The 25,316-nt window shown below is 40.4% G+C and overlaps 1 protein-coding gene across 2 annotated transcripts in view; it reads right to left on the reverse strand.

Annotated features, from left to right (window-relative positions):
* The window catches only part of abca2 (ATP-binding cassette, sub-family A (ABC1), member 2), a 150,443-nt gene that overhangs the window by 116,610 nt on the left and 8,517 nt on the right, over positions 1-25,316 (reverse strand). For both annotated transcript variants that reach the window (XM_034091098.1, XM_034091097.1), the window contains exons 2-3: positions 13,983-14,076; positions 8,276-8,387 (exon numbers count right to left, since the gene is read on the reverse strand). In XM_034091098.1, the coding sequence (XP_033946989.1) occupies positions 8,276-8,387; positions 13,983-14,076 (206 nt within the window). The remainder of the gene's footprint in view (positions 1-8,275; positions 8,388-13,982; positions 14,077-25,316) is intronic.

Consider the following 25,316-nt stretch of genomic DNA (forward strand, 5'->3'; position numbering starts at 1 on the left):
TACCTCCCTGTATCTGTGTGGCTGGTGAAGTACACTGAGAGGGAGAAAGTCACAGCCTTTGTCTATAGCTTTAACTCACACCACCGCCGTCTCTATTAAAAACGAGATGGTCTAAAAGCACTCTTGTTGTTTGTGACCGTCTTCTACGTGCTAGTAAGACGGGGCAGCGCGAGGTGCGAGCATCACCTGATGCGCCACAGTTCCCTACATTGCTGGAGGAACTGGTGCCGTTCCGGGGGGCATACATACAATTATAGGCTAATAGATCACGGGTGGGAAGTGGCAAGCAAGTGTAGAACAAAACTGTGTTTCATCGTTGTGATGAACTCGATGGCGAGTGTATAGGCTGGTCGTGTAGGACTACAGTTAACTGTGCTGTTGTTGGAGAGAAAGGGTAGCGGAAAAAGTCTATGTTCTCCTGGTCGGGGGAGCATAGCGCCACTAGAATAGAGTAGTGGTGTTGCAAGAGGATAAGCTAGTTATCGCTCTTGGACGGTCTTCAGGCATGATCTAGGACTTGCATACAAGGGTGGACGCGCGAGTCATGGTGCTCATCTAAACAGATAATTCTCCACCCCCTCTGAAACCTCTTAATTCGGACTAAATTGAGCTGGATGAACTTTACTGTCACACTGGTGTTTATTACGAGTTCATGTTTGTCTGATTGTTTGTATGGGGGGTCTATATGGGTTTGTATAACCGCCATCTTGTGTATGCTTTGTAACAACTAATAATGAATCAGTCCATAGCCAGGGTAAAATAAACTAAACTTTAGTTATCTCACCAAAAGTAAATGACTTGAGAAAAACAAATAATATAAAGATGTAAAGCAAAATTCTGGTAGTATAAATGTGCTGTAAAATGAAAATAAATAGTATTGTTATTATGTCCTGCATCTGAGTGTGCAGAGGAAAATGTAAACAAGAAGCACACTGTTCAGGGTGTGCGCTGTAGGTGTAAGAAGAAAATAAGATGATATTACTTTAAGAATACATTTTAAATTGTATTGCTGTTATGTTAAGATATGTTTGTGACCTTGTATAAACCCTATGCCCCGTCTTACACCCTGAGACCCTCAGAGGCATCACTGCTGGTCGTAAATACCTGCCTGAGGAGATCAGGGTTGCAAAATCTGTCTGCTCAATTAGGTAAATGTTGTATTAGTTATGTCATTTATTCTTAAATCTATGTATAGTATGGTAATAATGAGAAGGAAAAAAAAACCGTAATATTGAACACATTCCTAAACAAAGAACTAGACTCAGACATAATTATTAATTATTGTTGACACCTTTTACGCTGTTGCTACAAAATGGAAACTTTGTTGATTGTCTATTCCAACTCGCCACTGGATTCAGATAATTAATATAAGTTGAAGTTCAATTACAGTTTTAAATATAGTTTAACATTCTTTATTAAACTGCTTCAAATTATTTCTAGTATCAACCAATTGGTCTCCATAGACATTACTAAAATTCTAATAGTTGTTAAACTACTGACAAGTTTTCTGAAACCGAGCTTATGAACAAAAGAGTAAAGGTGGCAGGTTAAGCCAGGATCAATATATTTGTTGAAGTTTTTATTGTGTGCATAATAAATGTGTTAAATGAATGGAGCAATTATTTAAAAGTATAATGTTGCAATCTCTTTAAAATAAGTAATTACAGTTAAAGAAAAATAGATGTTGTTTTCCAAGGGCCTCTCCTTCACAGGTCTACACTTTAAATCATGAGACTTTCAAATCCTAACAGACAGAGATCAGTATCACTTTGTGTTGCAAGCCAAATCCATGTAGGGGTTCTACTCAAGCCCAATTTAAATACCATAAAGAAAGTATTGAACCCAGCTCAAGCTAAATGTCAAATGTATTTAATTAATGCACAAGTGTTTGATTTATTTAAAATGTTCCAGTCTAGTTTCCTTCGAGTTCAGTCTAAGCAACAAATTGTTTCTCATAACATTCTCACTGCTGTCCCAAATGTTTTAACCTTGGGCAGACAAGCTGTTCACACACGCACACGCACACACACACACACACACACACACACACACACACACACACACACACACACACACACACACACACACACACACACACACACACACACACACACACACACACACACACACACACACACACACACACACACACACACACACACACACACACACACACACACACACACACACTCCTGAAAACATTTTACTGAAAGGTTCTCAGGAGGGAATGTGCATGTGTTTCACCTATAGGCCCTTCTCACTTCGATTAAATGAAATCCTTGCTTCCCTCACTTGCGTCGTTTCCCTGCGACTAGTCCCTCCCACCAGGGAAGCATGGAGAGATGCAAGGAAACCACGAGAAGCAGGGAAATTAGTTTTAAGAGCAATGGGACGTCCTTTCCTCCGGAGCATCACGTGAAGCGACGTCCGTTTGTGATGACGCTGCACAGCGGACAAGGCCGGATTAGTACCTCCAGGGGCCCCTGGGCAATGAGCGCTCTTGGCTCCCCCCCAACCAGTGGCGGACTGGGGGAAAAAAGTTGCCCGGGGATTAATTGACAGACAGGCCCCTCTTAATGCGCAGCATCGTATTGTATTTTTTTTCAAATCCGAGCGGCCCTCCGTCCCACGTACAGCACCGGCCCACCGGGAAAATTCCCGATGGCTAGTCTGACCCTGCCCCAAACCCACGTACCAACAAGTAACACCACGCTTACCCACACACACACACACAAGTATTCACCTTATCCGCATTGTAAATTGTTGCTTTCTTTAGAGTTATTAGTAATTTAAGATTAAGTATTAAATTAAATGTGGTACACAAGATAAAATAAATAAAAATAACTTTGACATTTTGTTCACAACATTAGACCTGTCCTCTAATCTCTACTAGAATAAGATACGTGTGCATGTTTGGGTGTTTTAACACTCCTGTAATGTACCTAATCTTGTTATCCTTTTCATTACTGAGCTGGGAAAATGGTGAATTGCTTAGATTCTGATCCGTGCAAGTCCAATTTTGACTGACTTTAGTTCTAATGTTAATGTTAATTTGACTTCAACCCATAGGTAATTATTTAAATTAACTCAACATTTCACATGATGATGGATTAGTGTTCCACATTTTTCCCACTAATATGTTTTACAATTAGGCCAAAGGTAAAGAGAGACATTGATGACCTTGTGTCCCTTTTGTTAGTACGTGGTTCCATTTTGTCTATGGCCTTGGACGGCTTCACTGAAAGTCACCCAGTTCTGCCCTGCTACAGTCTGGCTGAGTGCAGTCACAGAGATGCTATGGCTGCTCTACATGACATGACATTAATGGTCTGGTCCGAGAATGGACACCATTTCCTGCTCCCAGAGAGAATGACACTCCTCAAACTGAACATTACAGCCGTTGATACTGTCTCACGTGGGTCTGCTCCCCCCACCGAGCCATGAACTGAAAGCATGACATTTGCTTTGAACACCTGGAAGCCTCCCTGTCACACCAGCACCAAACCCTTGGGTCAGTCAGATGGGACTAACGGCTTAACATAGGGCATTTGGTTCAGATACATGACTCTCGTTACCGCAGAGTGGGTTGTTTTTTTAAGGCTATTCATACTGCTATGCAGAGGATGCCTGTAAGTTGGCAAGCTGTTAAAAGCCCCTACTATTGTTTCAAATAGGCCTAATGTCAGGGGCCTCTTAATGTCTAGTTCTACATGTATTCACATTATATGGACAATGTTTCCACCTAGTAAAGTTAAAGGCTGCACGAAACTCAGGCTACAATACAACCATTCTGTTCTGCTCTAACGATTCAATTTATAGATTCTACATCAAAACAATTAGCTTTTATTGTTTCCAATGATAACGTCACCTTAAGTGGAGGAATGCAAACCTGTTTTCAAATGTAAGGTTTTGATTTTGTTTGACATTTCTCAGTAATGACACCCTCAGACACCCACTATCATTCATGCTATGCTTTCAGTGGTAACTCAGATGTTAAGGGAATGAAGCTTTCCTCCCAAATCAGATATGCTTTGTTTTTCAACAAATGTATACATTTCCTGCATAATATATATTTCTCACAATTGTTTTTTGTAAGCTGCACACAGGTGATACTGAGTCTTCTCGATTAATAGATTATGAACTATACCATGCTTACATAGACTCCTAAGTTATTATTGCATATGTGACATATGTAAGAAAAGGGAGGGAAGAGTCAATTATATTGAGTAATTGCTTTTATATTGGGTAATTTATTTCTAAAACCTATGTTTTATGGAAGAGAAAATGCATTTCTGAGTCTGAAGAAGAGACAGAGGATTCAGAAGAAAGAGACTCAGAAACACCGGGCAGAATGGAGACACATGGAGGAGAGCAAAATGGCCAAGATCCATAAGTGTCGCAGGAATGAGCTACTGTTCTCTTTCGGGAGAGGAAGGAGGAAATGTGACGAAGGTAACTTCGTCACTGAGGACTGACGGCTTCAGGCCATGTACTATTGCACATGTGGTTTTATTTTGAAAAGTGTTTCCCTTTCCCCATGTCTGTTACTCCTGATTATGTTCACCTGGTGCCCTGTGTTGTCTCCTCCCCCCCCCCACCAGTGTCTAATTGCTGATTAGTGTGTGTGTGTGTGTGTGTGTGTGTGTGTGTGTGTGTGTGTGTGTGTGTGTGTGTGTGTGTGTGTGTGTGTGTGTGTGTGTGTGTGTGTGTGTGTGTGTGTGTGTGTATTTTGGCTCCGTTTTCCCTGTCAGTGGACAGGTAGTGTGTGTGAGATCCTTGTGGCTGCTGACTGTGTTCAGGTGGACAGCAACTGAGGCTGTGAATCATGTGTCAGTGAGTAATAAATGCCCACACCGGGTTGTATTTGGACGTTCTGCCTCTGCCTCCTTGCTTGGTCGGGCCACTCAACGGTCAGCTTCACAATTGGTGTCAGAAGTGGGATTTACCAAGTGAGGAGGTGAAAACGATGGAGGAACTGAGGGAAATGATGAAGTCATTCCTGCAGTATGAGACAGCCAGATTCAAGCCGGAGGAGTGCCGTTTGGGAGACATGGAGCAGCCGTTTTCACGGATACAGGAACAGGTTTCCCTGATAAAAGAGAACAGACTAATGGCAGAGCCGGCTGCAGATCAACAAATGCCTCAGGCCACTCCATCGAAGAAGAAGGGTAAGAAAAGTAAAATGGAGCTGGATGCAGTGGAAGAGGAGGGTCTCGTGAGTCCAGCTGAAACGACAGCGGAGGAAAAGAAGATTAAGGGGAAGAAGGTGGACGGTCAGGAGGAGGTGCAGTCTGAGGACCAACCAGCAGGGGGCGATGCAGAGACAGAAAAGGAGCCGGACACAACAGACGCAGACGCCTCTCTGCTCGCGTCGGGCAAAAAGAAGAAACGTCTCCGGAAGAAACTGAGTCTGAAGAAGAGACAGAGGATTCAGAAGAAAGAGACTCAGAAACACCGGGCAGAATGGAGACACATGGAGGAGAGCAAAATGGCCAAGATCCATAAGTGTCGCAGGAATGAGCTACTGTTCTCTTTCGGGAGAGGAAGGAGGAAATGTGACGAAGGTAACTTCGTCACTGAGGACTGACGGCTTCAGGCCATGTACTATTGCACATGTGGTTTTTATTTTGAAAAGTGTTTCCCTTTCCCCATGTCTGTTACTCCTGATTATGTTCACCTGGTGCCCTGTGTTGTCTCCTGCCCCCTCCCCCCCACCTGTGTCTAATTGCTGATCAGTGTGTGTGTGTGTATGTAGGCTCTGTTTTCCCTGTCAGTGGACAGGTAGTGTGTGTGAGATCCTTGTGGCTGCTGACTGTGTTCAGGTGGACAGCAACTAAGGCTGTGAATCATGTGTCAGTGATGAATAAATGCCCACACCGGGTTGTATTTGGACGTTCTGCCTCCTTGCTTGGTCGGGCCGCTCAACGGTCAGCTTCACACATCCCTATCAGGTGTTGTGCCGATAACTAGGACAGCTATCATGGCCAAGGTTCAGAGAGAGAGAGGGTCACACTCTCCGGCTGCAGAGAGCACCCCCAGCCACGGACAAGGAAGCACGAGATCATTCGAGATGAGAGGATTCTACTCTTCAACTTTCTGATGAGATGGGATGCTTCTCTTCACCTTTCTGCTGAGAGGATTCTTCTCTTCACCTTTCTGATGAGATGGGATGCTTCTCTTCACCTTTCTGATGAGATGGGATTCTTCTCTTCACCTTTCTGATGAGATGGGATGCTTCTTCATCTTTCTGCTCGGTGGGCTCAAGCAGACAACCCTGCAGGACGAGCGAGGGTTTCAGAGGCTTCTATAATACAAGGTTCCATGTTTCTTGGAGGAGCAGATGTCTTCCTAACCTCTCCCATCACGGGGGCCACACACACCTGGATGCATCACTAGGAATACGCAGTTGTACTGCTCTCAAGTAGATAGCAGAAGGAATGCAGGCAGATGAGCCTCCATTTCACTGGGGGGATCATACAGTGCTCACTGAATGAGCCACACAAAGCAGAGCAATTGGGGGGTTGAAATATGGCGCTCTGATGAAGAAGAGTTTGAGCCAATCAGCACCTCAGTGCTAATCTACAGTATCAGGATGCCTTTACACACCAGACACTCTGTGTCATAAAGAGAGGAGGAGAACGAGTCAGGAGGACATGTTCTTCCAGCTCTCATACAAAGATGAACTTTGAATTGAATGACCGCTCAACGGTCAGCTGTACAGATGTACAAGTAATGATTGTTTTTGATATTTCCAATGACATGTGTTAAATAGTGGTGATTAATATATTTTGTCGGATCAGATTACACTTTTGCACTAAACAAAATGTATTAATTGATATTTTCAGATTATAAGGTATTGAATAATAAGGTATTTCTACTATTATCACAGATAATGTTAATATCCTTAATAATCCAGCAATCACTAACAACACTACTCTTTAATGTATTATCCATGCACAGACAGACCTAAAATGATGTTTCAAGTACTGGATTAATTTAAGTTTTGGCCCAAAACAAATATTTATAATAATTCATATAACAATTATGTAGCATATTTGATCCTCAAATTAGAGAAGTATAATTTAAAGAAATTGATATTCTATATTCAACATTAGATAAACACAGAAGAACCCTTTCAAAGTACCATAAGTAGATGTTCAGGTAAGTATGGCGAATAAGTGATTAATTTGGTACAGATCAGTGGTAGCATTTACAAATGTAATAATTCATGTTTTAAGAATGTTTAATCCTTCCTTTCCAGGTGTTTACAAAAGTCTTTGAATATTTGCCTAACTTTTCCTTTTCAGATTTTGAACAATGTACTTGACTAAAATGAATGTATTGATTTTACTAAGACTAAGTGACTTACTCTTGACTAAAGCGTAATGAAGTAAAAGTAATCCTACAAATTGAAGACACTTCAATTTTGCAGATTACAGATTGATCAAATCACCACTGTGAATTTGTATACCTTAACTGTGAATTTGTATACCTTAGCTGGATCTCTTATGATCCTAAGTTTAAAATGCTTTTGACTAGTGATTGCCTTGAAGTCAATCTTTAAGCTGCAAGCTGGTTTTGATGTTATAGTTTGATAAGTGAGATTAACTAATGAGTAAATGTTAAAACATATTAGTTTTAAAATAAATGTTTTTGTTATTATGTATTAGTGATTTTGTGTGTTCATTATTATGCTTTTGACAAAAGATGCTCCAAACACTGATGATTTTTCTGTTATGATGGCTGTATCAATCATTGTGATTGAATGTTTCAATCTTATGTTGTTCTTAATGTGATTGCTATTGATGTAATTGATGTTGTGTAAGTCCACACTCAAATCTGAAGATTCCCATTGATTTAAGTATTGAACAAAATATTATTAGAATAAGGGTTTAGATTATCAAAATTGATAAAAAGAGAGAAACTGTTGTGGAAATATTTTCCAAGGCCCATAACTTTGACCCAGTGTATCAGTTCATACTGTCCTGACTGAGCACACGCACCTGTAACCTTGGCTGCTGTGCTCTCAGCATTTTGTCTCCCTGTTCCTTTCTCCCACAATGACAGTGAAAATGTAATGTGTTTGGTCCACTGTGGTGCAGTGGGCTAATGCGGTGACATACTAACATGATGCAATGTGCGCCTCCTCAGTGGTGAGGGTCATCTGTGTCACCCCCCCACCCCGCTGAGGGACTATCTTGTCTGAGTCTCAGAGTTTTCACAAAACGTGAACATACTGACTGATAAGTGAATGCTGAAATGAAAATCCACTTACGTAGAGTTCTTGTACTGCAGGAAACCAAACTCATCCCTCTGTCCATCGGGGCACAGAGACTGCATGATAGGGATGATTCCTGCGGAGGTGAGGGGGGCCGCGCTGTAGAACGCTGCACAGTACAGATGTGGATAAGAGGAGGATGAGTCGCACCAGGTCAATGAGGATGAAGAAGCAGAGTGAGAGATTGTGTTAGAGTTAGAGAGGAGAGAGAAGGCCTTTCATCACTTTGCTGAACACAAATGGCCTAAGACATTTTCCTCGTCTATAACAGTCTATGAAAGCCCTCCCACCGGAAAACAAAACAACTTCAGCTTTTGCCAGTAGCCCAATGTTTCCATGGTTACTGTGCTGCTGAAAGTGATCTGAAACTGTTTATATACCATCTGTCAACGGAGTTATACTCACTAATTGTCTCCATAACTGAGGCCATTCCAATAATATTCACATTGTTATGGATCTGGACCATAGACTATAAATGGACGTAGTGTCACGTCACCCATAGGATTCGGCAGAGTTGGCGAGAAGCCTAAAGTAGGCGGTGTCGACCACTAACGGCTCGACAGTGACGTCAGAGTCTAACTCCCGCCTGATCCAAATAAGGGCAAAGAGGCGGAGACAAGGCGGAGACAAGGCGGAGACAAGGCGGGACCTCCTGCCACCGAGCTGGAAGTTCCAGAGCTAGCTGAGGCTAAGCTAACATGCTCCCCGTCTGCACACCGCCGTCGCATTTTACGTTTCTAAGGTAAGCGGACATGAAACTATTCAGCAAAACTATAAATAATAATCTAGGTTATTGAGTTTTTAGCATAATACTTCAGAATCTTAAAATCCCTTAACGTTTGTATGCAATTGTGCTAAATTCAACACTGGAATCAAGTAAATATTAATATGTTTGCATGACATTAGTTATTTATATTTTGCCATCACTTAATTATAGGTTTACTACATTAAAGTCAAGCTAAGGTACATGTGATGGTAGCTAGTTAGTGCTCTTACCTGTGAGGCCTCCTCCAAACAGCATAATAACCAGACTGTATCATTAAAACTAAGTACCAGTTCTAGATCCTTGACTTTAGACAAACAATTCAAAAGACAACATGTATTTAAAGACCAATCTTTATTTGAATGTGCCTCTTAACCTGAGATATTAGTTATACAGTAATAGTATTGACAATCTAAAAAAACTGAGCAACTCAACAGTCAACTTTATATTTCTTATTGTCTAAAGCAGGGGTGGGGAACCTCCGGCCTCCGGGCCGTATACGGCCCGCGAGACAATTTGGTACGGCCCTCGATGTCATTTATAAACACACGCAAAAAATAAAAAAAATGAAAGAAATCTAGACAGCAAACAAATTAAACAAGCGAGTGCCTGTTTTTCCTGGCCAAGGTCAGGGTCCTTGAACACAACACGAGCCTAACGTGTCATCACGTGGTATATGTCTCGACAGGGGTGCAGTTCTGACAGAGAGCACCAGAACGCCACTCCAGCACTTCAGAAATTGCAGTACCGATAAGTCCATACACATGCCGCAGTTTCTGCGTGTCTGTGTCTTTAGTTGAAAGCCCAGTGGCGATCTGCTCATCTGTCATACTGATCAGACAGTCAATAACTGTGTTGTTATCATTAGCATCTGGTTAGCTAGCTATGCTAACGAATATAAGAAGCTTTGTCTACAACTAGTGAGGTAAAGGCACATCTTTATATGATCATTATAGTTATAAAAAAAACAAGAGAATAAAGTAAACAGGTATAAAATACTATATGACAGTAATTAATAAAGAAGAATACAGTTTGAAAGGAGAGTGATTTGTCAAATATCCATAAATTAAAAGAAAATCTGCTCCCAGTTGTGTTTGGGTGTTGAGAGATGTGTCCATAGATCTCTAATGTTGCTCTCAAAGTGCACCAGATTGATGCTTTTAACTTCAACATTTTAAAAAAATCTTCCCAGGGGAGCACGGCACACCCTGCACGTGCATGCATACGCGAGTCATGGTGAGATATCTGGATTAAGAGGTTGCTTTTTCTTTGCACAGAATGAAATGAATGGGCTGTGATTTTAGTTTTTTTAAGCAGAGGTCAATAACTTGTACGGCCCTCTGAGGATATTGTAAAAATTGAAATGGCCCTTGAGAGGAAAAAGGTTCCCCACCCCTGGTCTAAAGCATTTATTATTTTCATTTTCCCCCTCTCATATTCAGTGTGGACGGATTGAGACAGCGTGGTGTCCAGAGAGCTGCAGAGACTTCAGGGAGAAACCTCCGTGTGATGGACGTCCTGTGTTGGTTTGGAGAGGACTGAGGGTCTTTCCTCTGCGAGGAGGACCAGGGCTGATGGAGGAGCCCATGCTGGGCATAGCTGATACCAACTGCACAGGCCTAGTCTGTCACGTTATTTGACTAAATGTGTTTACTTATACATTTAATAGGTTTACACCTTCTGTCCATATGTGCTTTTTATTTAAAACATGTTTGATTAAATGTTGGTTCACATTTCAATAAATTGTATTTGTATTTGCATTCCTTTTGTCCATTATTCTTACTGAAAATGTTAGATTACACATTCACATCTGACTGAAGATTGGCCCCATTTATTTGTGATGTTGCAAACTCTGCGGTACAAGGCACAGGTGATGTGAAGCTCATAAAGTGAGGCAAATAGAAATAATCAGCGGATGGAGTGTAGATGTGGAAATAGGTGCATTCGATCAGCTGACTTTTTTTTCACAATAAAAGTAGTTTATAGTGAATGTCCTGTACTGGTCTTAAAATCTCATAACATCAGCTTTTAATGTTCCGCTTGGATGTTCTTCTTGACCCTCAGAGAAGGGGAAAATGTTGTGTCTTTCAGGCATGTCCTTTCCTAACAAAAATGACAGGAAACATAAAACATATTATTGCAGAACAAGTGTGTTATTTATGAAAGCGGTGTGTTTGTGTGTTTAGGGGCTGTAGATATAATCATTCTGTAATTGTAATGTTTTTGTTTTATTTCAACAGTGAGCTACAAAGACGATCAGATTATGAATGAACAGTATGAAATTCATCAACATTGAAATATATGTTATTATCAAAATAATATTTAACTGTTACAAAACGTAGTGCAACTGTAGAAGCTTGCTCTGTTGTCTCACTGAAAGAATAACTTTTGCCACGTTTTTCAGACAATATTGAGAGATAAATAGTAGCAGTTCTCACTATGTGTTAAATATCTTTGCCTTCAATACATTAAATTAGAAAGCTGACAAAGTCATATTGCTTGTTAACATCTAAATGTAACTTTTTGCATGGAAAAACCCCTCAACTTAACTGATGTGTAGGTGATCTAGTATTTAGTATTGTTTAATGGAATGTATATCAGTGTATTAAAGTCAATACTTCATTAATTCAACCAATATCTTTCTTGATTCTTTGTACAGTATGAAAAAAAGAGTCTTTGTACCTGAGCTGAAGTTCACTGTTGTGAGGAGTCCAGTTCTGTCTCTCACTCTCTGGTCCAGCCTGTCTGCATCACCTGGACACCTTAAACAAACAGATATATATATATATATGTAAAGTACCATGTGTACAAACAATATAACTGATTCTCTTCTGTTGAACATGTTGGATTGTGTATTGTCCGAGTCAGGGTCCTTTTTATTTTACTGTAACTTTGGAAGAACAAATGAAATGCAATGAATAAGCTTAATTTTAACTGAAGCACACATAACGTCTGATCTAATATTTTTAACAAATCATCCCTAAAGCATGGAGTAGGCTATTCATCGTCCTTAAATGCAGGCATTAAGTTACATGTTCACGTTCTACAGCCACAATTAGTCGGTTTCACAAGTGTAATGAAAATCAAATGAATAGTAAGCATTGATATTACCAATACTTACTATTTATTTCATATCAATTTGTTAATACAATTAATAAAAACAACAAGGTTTGGGTTCGTTCTTCAGACGACTGTGACGTTAACGTGTAAGCTCAATAATGAACTCCAGCTCAACAAACCATATTGTAATATCTAAGTAATCATCTTGAAATATGACATTAATAATTGTAATATACACACATCTTATTGTGAGGTTGATTTAACATACACTACGCTGCTATTCAACACTACTTTGACGTTAGCTAGTCTACATACTCAAGCATAGCGAATTTAAATTAACCTTAGCGATGCATACAGTTACCTACATAATCAAATATCTCACTAATTTACAAGTATGACCTTATTTTATCAACCTCAAACAGAAGCCGTTTGTTCTACAGTATTATCCCACTTAACGCTTAACACTTCTCTATTTCGTTTGAACTTGGAGGCTACAATTAGCATCGTTAGCACAGATGTAGCTAGCTACCACTGCATTACACGCTAACCCAAGCCTTAACATTCATCACGTAGCTGATTGAAATCATAAACACATACATAAAGTACTCGAATTTCACTTACCGCAAAACTGCATTCATGCACCGTCTGTTTTAACCGCAGAGCGAGTCACAATAGTCCGATATATAAGCATGAAGAACAAACAGCCACGGCCGAGTTCAAGTTGTGTTCCCTGGATGAACTGAGCAGGCAGAGTCCCTGTAGCTAGCTTCACGGAGCAGCTAGCAGAGAGACAATTCATACAGATCATCTCTCTATCTATATCTCGATCTGTATATGTCCACCTCGAGCAGCGAGCTGTGAATATAGGTCACCAATGGAACGTGTAAACACAGGTGGTCTTTAAGTCAAACGTGGACTTAAAGGTGCACACGTATGGAACAATAAATACCTGAAATAAAAGGCATTTCATAAAGGAGACACAGACAAAGTCACAACAATAGAATGCACTGCAGAGAAACAGAGAGCAGCCTTTTGGAAAAGTGTTAAAATAAATAATTAAAGGCTATATGTGTCACGGCTCAGAGTTAGGTGAACACGCAGAGAGAGACACACACAACCAGAGCACGGTTTACCTGAGTATGAGCCGGGGTCAGACTGAGGCATATACCAGGCAGGGTGTGTGTAAGTGAGACCGTGGTAAATTTGGTTTTATATTGGACGTTGGATATTCGACACATTCAAAAAATCTATTTAACACTGGCTTCGATGGACGATTTTTTGTCAAACCAACTTCGATGTGTTAATACAAGGCCCGCCTATATAACACAAAGCTTTTTTTTCCCAAAAAACCCACCTTTTGATTTTATACTATTTTTTTTGTGTTAAAAAATGCTATAAATCTATTATGCGGCTTGGCCTTTTCACCTACCCATGTCAAAACACATCTGATGAACTCAGCTAAACTCAGTCTGTTTGTGAGAAAGTCCAGTATCCAGTTGTAGGACACAACAGCTACATGGTGGAAGGCATCACATCACCTTGGTGACAGCAGCAGATTACACATATTTTTAGAATGCATGACCATTCAGCACAGAATTCTAAAATATATGTTATGACTGTAGGCAGGTCCAGGCAAACTTATCATTCCAACTGTCATTTTCTTTTATGGGGGACCGAGAGCAATGCATACTGTTTAGTTCCATCACATGTTTCTAGCATTGCTGTCAGAACCACGTATCTCTGAAAAGTTAACTTTAGATGAGCTCAGATAAACAGCCCTCTTTTCAAATGTTCAGCTAACACAAGGACATTGTGCGTGTATTGGGTAATCCTTTTACCCTTTAAGAGTACATTCAAATATGTAGTAGATCCACTGCCTACCTTCCTTGACAGGAATCGCTGGCTTCTTCTGCCTCAGACCCAGGAGTATGAAGAAGAGGACCAGTGGGATGAAGATCTCAAAGGCCAGCACCCACTAGAGGGGAAGAGGAGAACATTGACAAGTTTATGTGTGCTGCATTTCCAATGAAACCTAGCCAAGGCCCAGTTTGAGTGCAGTGATCCTGGTGACCTCAGTCATGGTTCTTTAACATGGATCTGTCAGTTCCCATCTCCCTGGATCACTGTACACTAGATTGAGTATGCCTACTGTCCCATATCCATTCATTACATGTGAGACGGAGTGTGAAATAATCCTGTTCAGGGCTGCCAGTCCTGTCAGGTAGTTCGTTTTTTAAAACAGTATTTGTAGCTCCTCTTATAGTGTTGATAGATGAGAGCCGCTGCCTTGGACTAAAGAAGCATAAAGAGACGTAATCTGACACTGATATGAGCATGTTGACTAACTACAGTACCTTCTCACACACACAACACACACACACACACACACACACACACACACACACACACACACACACACACCACACACACACACACACACACACACACACCACACACACACACACACACACACACACACACACACACACACACACACACACACACACACACACATTTGAAACCAAAGTCCAGTCTGCATTCAATCCTAAATGGCTTCCTTTTCCATCCTTATTCTTGGTATAAAACTGATCAGTCAGCAACTACAAATTCATTGAGAGACACAGCAGACTCAATTCATAAAGGTATTTGCCTTGGTATTGTTACATAAACATAAATGTCAAGAATCACATCCAAAATTATATTAAAGGGCCCATGTCATGCTTTTCTGGTTATTACCCGTCCCCTTGACTAATCAGAACAGAGTGGCCAAGCTGACCAATCGGAGCACACTGGGCTCACAGGGAGGGGGGCAGGAGCTCCAACAAGCCGTTTAGGACAGAGCGTGAATACACATACTTTACAGAGATGCTGTATGAGAAACCAATGTGAGTTTGGAACATTGCACAGTATAAATCTATTTTAGTAGACCTCAACAATGGAATTATGATCAGTAGAAATGGCCATGACATGGGCCTTTTAATATATATATATTTCTTTAGATTTGGACAAACAGCCCTGGTAGACCAAATGAATTAAAAATTAAACATGAACAGCTATTTGCAACAAAACCATATATTGTTAACCTTATTGTGTTTACATGAAAACACTCAAAGTCCAGTAAGCCCAGATTCAGAGGATTGCTGAAGTCAGAAGGATTACTGCACCTGCAGTAACATTTATATTATATTCCCAATAAAATGATTATCCTATTAACTAGACCTTGTCTTTCCTCTCCCCCTTCCCCAATGCCTCCAGTCCCTCACCACCTTCCTCCCTTCTACCGAGCAGCCTTGTCAACTGTTTTGTACACCATAAAAGATTACTATTGAGGTCTATTGTCAGGAATGTTAGTGTTGTATCAAATAGTGAATTCTACTGCAGAAGAATGTTGCACGTCTGCACAGTGTTATATGTTCACCGCTCAGTGTCAGTAAATATTGTGCGGTTAGTATTGGACTACAAGATAGATGCAAGCCTGTACAGGTAGTTATTTAAAGCATGAATGAGTGGGTTGGGTTCTGGAGGTGTGGTTACAGCATTGTGCTTGGTTGGCGTGGCCTGGGCCTGGTGGTGGGGCCCAATGTGATATCTTTTCATGGGGCCCAAAATCCCTGGCGGCGCCCCTGCCAACCACTCGTGTGTAATAGGAATTCATATGAGGGCTGATCATGACTGCTATGAGCTGAATAAGGCTGGGGGCTCAGAGTTTGAGGAAGGTATACACATATACAGTGCAGGGCCAAAATCAACCCAATAATAATCACAGGCAGGGCCGTATTCATGGAGTCAACATTGGGGGGGACCAAAAATTCAATACAAATTTGAATACTAATTTCCTGCCATTCTAAAGGATACTTTAAAACCTGTTAAACTCCATGCCCCTGCCCGTGGGGGCAAAACACAACAATAGTCAAGAAACAATAGTCAAGTGTCTCAGGCATGGGTGTGCCACATCCTCAATGTGGGTGGGACAATTTGACGGGGGGTGTGGGCGGTTCGGGGACCTACCCTCCTCTAGGGGGGTCCGGGGGCATGCTCCCCCGGGAAGATTTTTTTTTTTTAAATGTTGAAGTTAAAAGCATCAATCTGGTGCACTTTGAGAGCAACATTAGGGACTAAATCTATGGATACATCTCAACAACACCCATGTGAAACAGAACTGAACAGATTTACTTTTTCTTTATGCATATTTTACAAATCACTCACTTTTTAAACTGTAGTATGAGTTGGAATGATTTAATACCTGTTATTCTGTTATTCTCTTATTTTGTATAACTATAATGATCATATAAAGGTGTGCCTTGGAAATACTTGTTTTGCATCAATCTTGATACAGGGTACTTATTATATGTTATAGTTTGGATTCCTAAAGCTTTTAGTCTACTATCCCATCATTCAAAGGTGGTTTTCACAATAAGTAATGGTTTATTTTTTGCACGGACACTATCATTTAAATTTTTTTACTATGTTCAATCTGAATTTACTTTAAAAACATCTATATTGATATCTATATTATATACTGACACTAGCCCGCCAAACCCTGGCTAACAACTGAAACCAGCTAGCCCACAGCTAGTTAGCTACTATTCCTGAAAAGTTCGGTTTTAACATCAGAACTACAAGTTACTTACACAAAGAAGCTAAACCATTAACATTACCATTACGAAATAAAATAATATAGATTACTTTAGGGCTAACTAAAAAAGATACCAGAACTGATGGAGGGCAAATTAAAACATGACTGACCTGCTTGGAGCATCAAGCTAACTGAAGGTGGACTCAGACGTGCAACAGGGAAATACACCCGCGTGTACAAAATAAGAAACCAATTTACATATGAAAAGAAATATCATTTTGGTGAAGCTCACAATAACAGAAAATATAGATTTTCAAGTATACAAATAACCAAAATAAAGAAGTCATAGAATAGCAATTTTATTTAAATAAAAAAATAAAAACTTTTTTTTTTTTACTATTTATTGGGGGGGACATTTTGAGTGTATCTGAATATTGGGGGGGATGTCCCCCCCCCCAATATATATGGTGAATACGGCCCTGATCACAGGTATTCTATAGAAGTACACTGAGGATCCGTGGATGTTGGAGGATACTTTTTACTGTGCAATAATGTACAGCGGTCAGTCTCCTACACTCGACTATCCATATGTTGTGATATACATCTAAAGCTATAGCACTGTAGCAGCTTCCCCAGTACTACTGCAGCATATGCAAAGAGAGGACGTCTGCTGCATGTTTATGTGTGAGTGTGTGTGAGGGAAAAAATGGCCATCCACTGACAAAGATGGTTTGAGTGGTTTTAAGGTATACTTTGAGTGGTTATGTGTATAAACATGCACACGCACACGCACACACACACACACACACACACACACACACACACACACACACACACACACACACACACACACACACACACACACACACACACACACACACACACACACACACACACACACACACACACACACACACACACACACACACACACACACACACACACAACACTTAGAGTGAAGGGGAGCACATTGTACTTCAACAGTGGCATCGATAGTACACAATGTCTCAGACTTCCACTGTGTGAGGACATGACCTTCCTTCCTACACTCTGTTACACACACTTTGTCTCACACACACAGGGACAGAGCCTGGGCCCTCAGCAGACAGTTGAATAGCGGGGGGAGCTGCTGTCATCATGTACTTATTACAGCTACTGACAAAGGACACAGACAAGGCTTTACTGTCATTTAAAATAAACAGAAACTATTCTGTGAGGCGATGAGAACAGAGACATGGAAATGCCATGCTTATTTGAATATGTAGCATGTCAGGGTTGAGGGTCACTAACATGTTTTTTTAAACGTCTCCTATTATACTATTTTAGGCATATATTATAGGTATAAAAAAAACATGTCTATGAAGGGTTTTGCTCAAAATACACAACTCCTCAAGACACCCGCTGATGAAAGGGAAGGGGCCCTCAGCTAGCAGCCACATCATTTCTCATACTGAAGGTGGGCTGACGTTTAAGGTGGACCTGATTTTCTCATATGACAAGCTACCCCTCCCAAGTTTACAGCAGATTGCACAAAAGGCCCACATATTGGTATCGAGAGATATATTTGCAAATAATGATATATGGGTGCTAAACTAAAATCAGCTAAAAATAGCAGCCATACATATCTGCTCCATCTGCCACTTAACATGTTTGTTTTTTTTAATCAAGGGACTTAAAGTGCTACACTTTTGAAGGAGAGAATCCTTACACCCTGTTCCTTTCCTTAAGCCAGTGGTTCCCAAAGTGGGGGGCGCAGAGGCATGACAGCGAGAGACCAGGAGGAAAAATGGTTGTAAAAAAAAAAAAGATTAAAAACAACAACAAAAAATCATAATTTGAAAAATTATTGATTCGAAAATAAAATGATACAGTACTATTACGTCTGGGTCTCTGTGTTTCATTAAAGCTCGGTTCTGTGTGTGTGTGGAATGAGCCATTTTGTGTGCACAAATGAGAGAGAGAGAGAGCGCACACCGGTACCGGAGATCGTTGTTGTTAGCTTCTGGTGCTAGCGAGCTACGCTAACGGATATAAGGAGCTTTTTCAACAACAAAGTGGAGGAGAGTCCTCTCCTGTCAGACTGAGAGACTCAGTGAGCTAAAGGACTCTCTCAGTGTTATCTCAGTGGGTCTCAAACGTTTTGGTCACCATTAATGTAAACAATTATTTCCGAGGCACACGTTTATATGATCATTATAGTTATAAAACAATAAGAGAATAAATGAAAAACAGGTATGAAATACTATATGACAGTAAAAATATAATAACGTTTAAAAGGGGAGTGATTTGTAAAATATCCATAAAGAAAAAGTAAATCTGTTAGTTCTGTTTCATCTGTGTGTTGAGAGATGTATCCATAGATCTCTTCATGTTGCTCTCATAGTGCACCAGGTTGATGCTTTTAACTTCAATATTTAAAAATAAATCTTCCCGGGGGAGCTTGCCCCCGGACCCCCTAGAGGAGGTCCACACACCACCTATAAAAATAGCACTTCACCCCTGCTTACACCTATATGCCTCGAGCCTTCATTGTAACTGTCACACTGTGTATTTGCGTGGGGACTGTTGCAGTAGGAAATTCCACTGTAGCGCCCGGTACATTAATGGGAAACCCTACATATTTGAGCACCCTCTATGAAACGTCAAGATACCCCACAGCACCCCCAAAAGAAATCTCTGGCGCCGCCACTGAGCCTGACTTGTGTTGGGGGGGCCGACTTTTTTTTCTCCAAAGGGGGGGCCTGACAGAAAAAGTTTGAGAACCACTGCCTTAAGCCAACTGTATTGTGTTGGGCAGGTGAGCCAATGCAAAACATGTATATTATCATTAAGCTGTTGCTGAGTGAGGCCCGCCCCCTTTTCAATTCATCCCTAGTTTTATATTTAATCTGAGAATCTCTCTTTGTGTCTCTGGTGCATTGCCCAGGCGGGAGGAAGGAACTGTTTGAGGACAGTTTGAGCCTGTTTCTCCAGCGCAGCTGCTGCTGCTGCTGCATGTCCGCCTGAGCTAGGCAGGATAGCTCTACGAGCAATAATCAATACTGCTTTTTGTTGAATTGTTGATAGTCTTTGGGCAGAATTTATCTGAGTTGAACAAATATAATAAAAGACGCCCTAAACTTGAAATCAAAGTCACATTTATTCAGCTGGAGTAGCTATTTAAAGTTCCTGGCTACATTTATCTGAAATTCTGATGATGCTTTGTTCTTTGAGCCTAACAGATAGAGAGTTCAGACAGATTGTATTTTAGTTTCCCTCTATTTTTCTGACTACACTGAGAATACGAACTGCTAATAGCAAATTGTTTTTACAACGATTTCAGTAATACTTAAACAGACGGAGTGGTAATATGATGTCTGTCAGTGGTGATTTTTGTTGTTGACAGTATTTGATTTGACTCACATATCTTTTCATTTTTGTTATCAACATTAAATTCATATTTAAGTACACAACAAGTAAAAGCTGACAAAGGCAGTAAAGGCTAAATGAGCAATCCAACAGTTGATATGACAAGAATATACATTTTATTTATTTTTATTATTATTAGATTTGTGTGAAATGTATGAAATGAAAACTGAATCATGGTCAAAAATATGTTTTGTAAGGACAAGAGACCTTTGACCACCATTTTCTTATGATTTCCTCCTTGAGTCCAAATGGACGTTTGTGCCAAATGTATAGAAGGCTCTTCAACAGGGGCGGCGGGTGCTGTAGGCTAGGGAAGGCTAAGCCTTCCCAAATATTTGTGTCACTGCATCCTGGTAAAATAAAAATATAATGTATAATGTTTGTGTCTTTGACATTAGCGCTGCCATTCAGCCACCTGTGCCCTGTGCACGACGAAGCCAGTTCAACAGACCCTGGAAATGTTTGAGTTATCTTAACTAACCCTAACAAACGAGATCTCTCTAAGCGGTCCTACGACGCTGGTTATCAACTCGGTAAATCAAGCCAGGGTTTCTCTGTCCGGCTGAGAGCACGTTCACGGGAAAGGGGCGGGACTAGCAACATTTGACCAATCACAAACATGGACAAGCGTACTGACAGCGCAGAGTCATGCTTCATTAATGAAAATGAAACTATAATATTAGACAAATATGAAGAAGTTAAACTTTAAACATCCAAGACTTAAACACTTTATCCAGGATATAGTTACACATGCAAGGTGAATACAGAACCGCTGGTTAAAAAATAAATAAACTACAGAGTGTTTGAATGCGTAGGCCTATTATGATATCACTGCTCCGTCTAAGACACGAGTATACAGTAGGATTGTTATTCACGTCGGTGGTAATGATGTTCGTTTACGCCAATCAGAATGCACCAAACTTAATGTGGAGTCGGTGTGTAGTTATGCTAAAACAATGTCAGACACCGTAATCTTCTCTGGTCCCCTCCCCAATCTCATCAATGATGACATGTATAGCCGCATGTCATCATTTCAGCGCTGGTTGTCTTGGTGGTGCCCAGCAAACAATGTGGGCTTCGTAAATAATTGGACAGCCTTCTGGGGAAAACCTGGTCTGATTAAGAGAGACGGCATTCACCCTACTTTGAAAGGTGCAGATCTCATTTCGGCAAACATTTCAGGGCTTTGTGGACGTAATCCATGACAAACTGGAGTTGAGACCAGGAGGCAGAGTCGCAGTCTTACACGCTTCTCTGCGCTCTCTCCTAGGCAGTCACCCATAGGAATCCCGAACCCAATAAAATACCCAATATTAGCGGTGTGTGTGTCTGCCCAAGGACAATTTAAGGTAAAACCTAATAGAGGTGTCATACATAATAACCTAATAAAAGTAAATGTAACAACTACTACAGTGCAACAAACAGGAAGATTAAATGTGGTCTCTTAAACATAAGATCTCTAGCATCTAAAGCAATATTGGTAAATGATTTAATATCAGATTATAATATTGATATATGCTGTCTCACTGAAACTTGGTTGAGACATGAAGAATATGTCAGCATAAATGAGGCCACTCCACCCAGCCATGTCAACACTCATATTGCTCGAAGGCACGGGCCGAGGAGGTGGAGTTGCAGCAATCTTTGACTCAAGTTTACTTATCAATACTAAACCAAAATGTAATTATACCTCTTTTGAAAGCCTCGTTTTTAGTCTTACGCATCCGACCTGGAAAACTTTGCAGCCAATCTTATTTGTTACAGTGTATCGTGCACCAGGTCCTTATTCAGAATTCTTATCAGAATTCTCTGAGTTTTTATCAACTTTGGTTCTTAAAACAGACAAAGTAATTATCGTAGGTGACTTTAATATTCATGTTGACGATGATAAAAATAGCCTTACTGTTGCATTTAACTCTATATTAGATTCTGTTGGTTTCTGTCAGAGTGTAAATAAACCAACCCACTGTTATAATCACACTCTCGACCTTGTTCTGACTTATGGTATTGAAATTGAGCAACTATTAGTCGAACCGCATAATCCTGCTTTATCCGACCATTTCTTAGTAACTTTTGAAGTACTGTTACGAGACTACAAAGCATTAGTCAAAAGCTCTTGCAGCAGAAACCTATCTGTTAGTGCTATAGCCACATTTAAGGAAGAGATTCAACCAATACTTAACTCGATAGCATGTCTGCATGTAGGGGAGGAAACTTATACAAATGTACACCACCCCAAATTGATCATGTTGTTGATAGTGCTATAGATGCGCTGCGAATAAAATTAGACTCTGTTGCTCCTTTGAAAAAGAAGAAAATAAAACAACATAGATTAGCTCCATGGCATAATGCCGAAACCCGCAAAATAAAGCAAAAGTCTAGACAACTTGAAAGGATATGGCGTTCCACTAAACTTGAAGAATCTCGTTTAATTTGGCATATTACTCTCAATGAATATAAGAAAGCACTGCGAAAGCGAGAGCAGCCTACTACTCTTCATTAATAGATGAGAATAAGAATAATGCAAGATTTCTTTTCAGCACTGTAGCCAGGCTGACAGAGAGCCACAGCTCGATTGAGCCTTCTATTCCCTTAGCACTCAGTAGTAATGATTTTATGTGCTTTTTTAACGATAAAATTGTTACTCTTAGAAACAAAATTAATGACCTCTTGCCTTCGACCAGTATAGTGTTATCAACAGCTCCCGGAATCGTAAGTTCTAATATTACACTAGATAGTAAACTAGAATGCTTTTCAGCCATTAACCTTGAACAATTACATTCAATGATTCTCTCTTCTAAACCATCAACGTGCATGTTAGACCCAATTCCAACTAAGCTGTTGAAGGAAGTTTTTCCATTAATTAGCACTTCTTTATTAAATATTATGAATATGTCTTTATTATCAGGCTATGTCCCACAATCATTCAAAGTAGCAGTGATAAAACCGCTTCTTAAAAAGCACAACCTCGATCCAGAGGTTTTAGCCAACTATAGACCTATTTCTAATCTTCCGTTCCTCTCAAAAATTATTGAGAAAGCGGTCACAAAACAGTTGTGTGATTACTTAAAAAACAATGATTTATTTGAAGATTTTCAGTCTGGCTTTAGAACACATCATAGCACAGAGACAGCTCTGGTTAAAGTCACAAATGATATTCTAATAGCCTCAGACAAGGGACTTGTCTCTATTCTTGTTTTGCTCGATCTTAGTGCTGCATTTGATACTATCGACCATGATATCCTATTGCAAAGACTAGAGCACTTAGTTGGCATACAGGGAACTGCTTTAGGCTGGTTTAGGTCCTATCTATCTGAACGCTCTCAGTTTGTACGTGTTAACGATGAATCTTCCACGCAAACCAAAGTTAGCCATGGAGTGCCACAGGGCTCAGTGCTCGGACCTATTTTGTTCACATTATATATGCTTCCGTTAGGCAATATTATAAGGAATCATTCTGTAAACTTTCATTGTTATGCGGATGATACTCAACTATATTTATCAATCAAGCCTGATGAAATGAATCATCTAAATAAAATTCAAGACTGCCTTAAGGACTTAAAAACGTGGATGACCTTAAACTTTTTGATGTTAAACACGACCAAAACTGAAGTTATTGTACTTGGCCCGAAGAATCTACGAAACAAATTATCTAAAGATATACTAACTATGGATGGCATTCATTTCGCCTCCAGTGAGACTGTAAGGAATCTTGGTGTTATATTTGATCAGGATTTATCCTTTAACGTCCACATAAAATCAATTTCAAGGACCGCCTACTTCCATCTACGTAACATTGCAAAAATCAGGCATATCTTGCCTCAAAACGATGCAGAGAAACTAGTCCATGCATTTGTTACTTCTAGGCTGGATTATTGTAACTCTTTATTATCAGGGAGTACCAAGAAGTCAATCAAGTCGCTTCAGCTGATTCAAAATGCTGCGGCTCGTGTACTAACCAGAGTTAGGAAAAGGGACCACATTACTCCTGTTCTGGCTGCCTTACACTGGCTCCCTATAGAACACAGGATAGCATTTAAAATTCTTCTTCTCGCCTACAAAGCCCTTAATGGGCAGGCGCCATCTTACCTTAAAGAACTCATTATACCCTACTGTCCTACTAGGGCATTGCGTTCCAAGAATGCAGGGTTGTTGGTTGTTCCTAGAATCTTTAAAAGTACAATGGGAGCCAGAGCCTTTTCTTATCAAGCTCCACATTTGTGGAATCAGCTTCCAGTTTGTGTTCGGGCGGCAGACAGCCTATCCGTTTTTAAGAGTGCGCTTAAGACCTTCCTTTTTGATAAAGCTTATAGTTAGGGCTGATTAGATTCAGCCCCTAGTTTTGCTGCTATAGGCTTAGACTGTCGGGCAACACCTTACTTCTTCCTTCTCCCTGTCTGTACCTGTGTACTCTCATGTTCCGAACAACCCAGCTTCCCTGAAATGTATTTGTGTTGTCTATCTACGCCGGGATCCTGAGTCCTGAGTCCTGTATCCTGAGTCGTGGCTTTGCCTGTTGCTGTGGTCCTGAGTCCTGGATCCTGAGTCCTCGATTTTGAGTCGTGGCTGAACCTGTGTCCCTGTGGTCCTGCCTGACTCTCATCATACTACTTCTCTGATGGCTCCCACAGGATTGTTGACATCCTCGTGGATTCCTCTTCTTATTATACACATGCATTTCCAAACATCTGGACTACCTATGTTGCAAATGTATTATCTTTTCAATTTACACACGGCATCTATTGCACGTCTGTCCGTCCTGGGAGAGGGATCCCTCCTCTGTTGCTCTCCCTGAGGTTTCTCCCATGTTCCCTTTAAACTGTGGGTTTTCTCTGGAAGTTTTTCCTTGTACGATGTGAGGGTCTAAGGACAGAGGGTGTCATAATCATATTCTTTACAAACTGTGAAGTCCACTGAGACAAATGTAACATTTGTGATATTGGGCTATATAAATAAAAAAGGATTGATTGATTGATCACTCCTTTACGTGTAAAATACTTAACTTTTCTGAAAGCAAAGGTTTTACCATGGTTACCAAAAGATCAGTTTGTGATTTGCTTATTCACAAATCAGTTACCACAATCACCAAATGGATTTAATACTGATTTAGCGTTTGAATTCATGTTAAAGGTGAGCGATATGGCTTCAAATAATAACACAGTATTTTGTTGTGCTTTGCTGGGACAGTGTTATTTGATGGCATTACGAAATGAAAGGTATACTCAACCTAA

The sequence above is a fragment of the Pseudochaenichthys georgianus genome, chromosome 9 (assembly GCF_902827115.2).
Source record: "Pseudochaenichthys georgianus chromosome 9, fPseGeo1.2, whole genome shotgun sequence".
NCBI lineage: Eukaryota > Metazoa > Chordata > Actinopteri > Perciformes > Channichthyidae > Pseudochaenichthys > Pseudochaenichthys georgianus.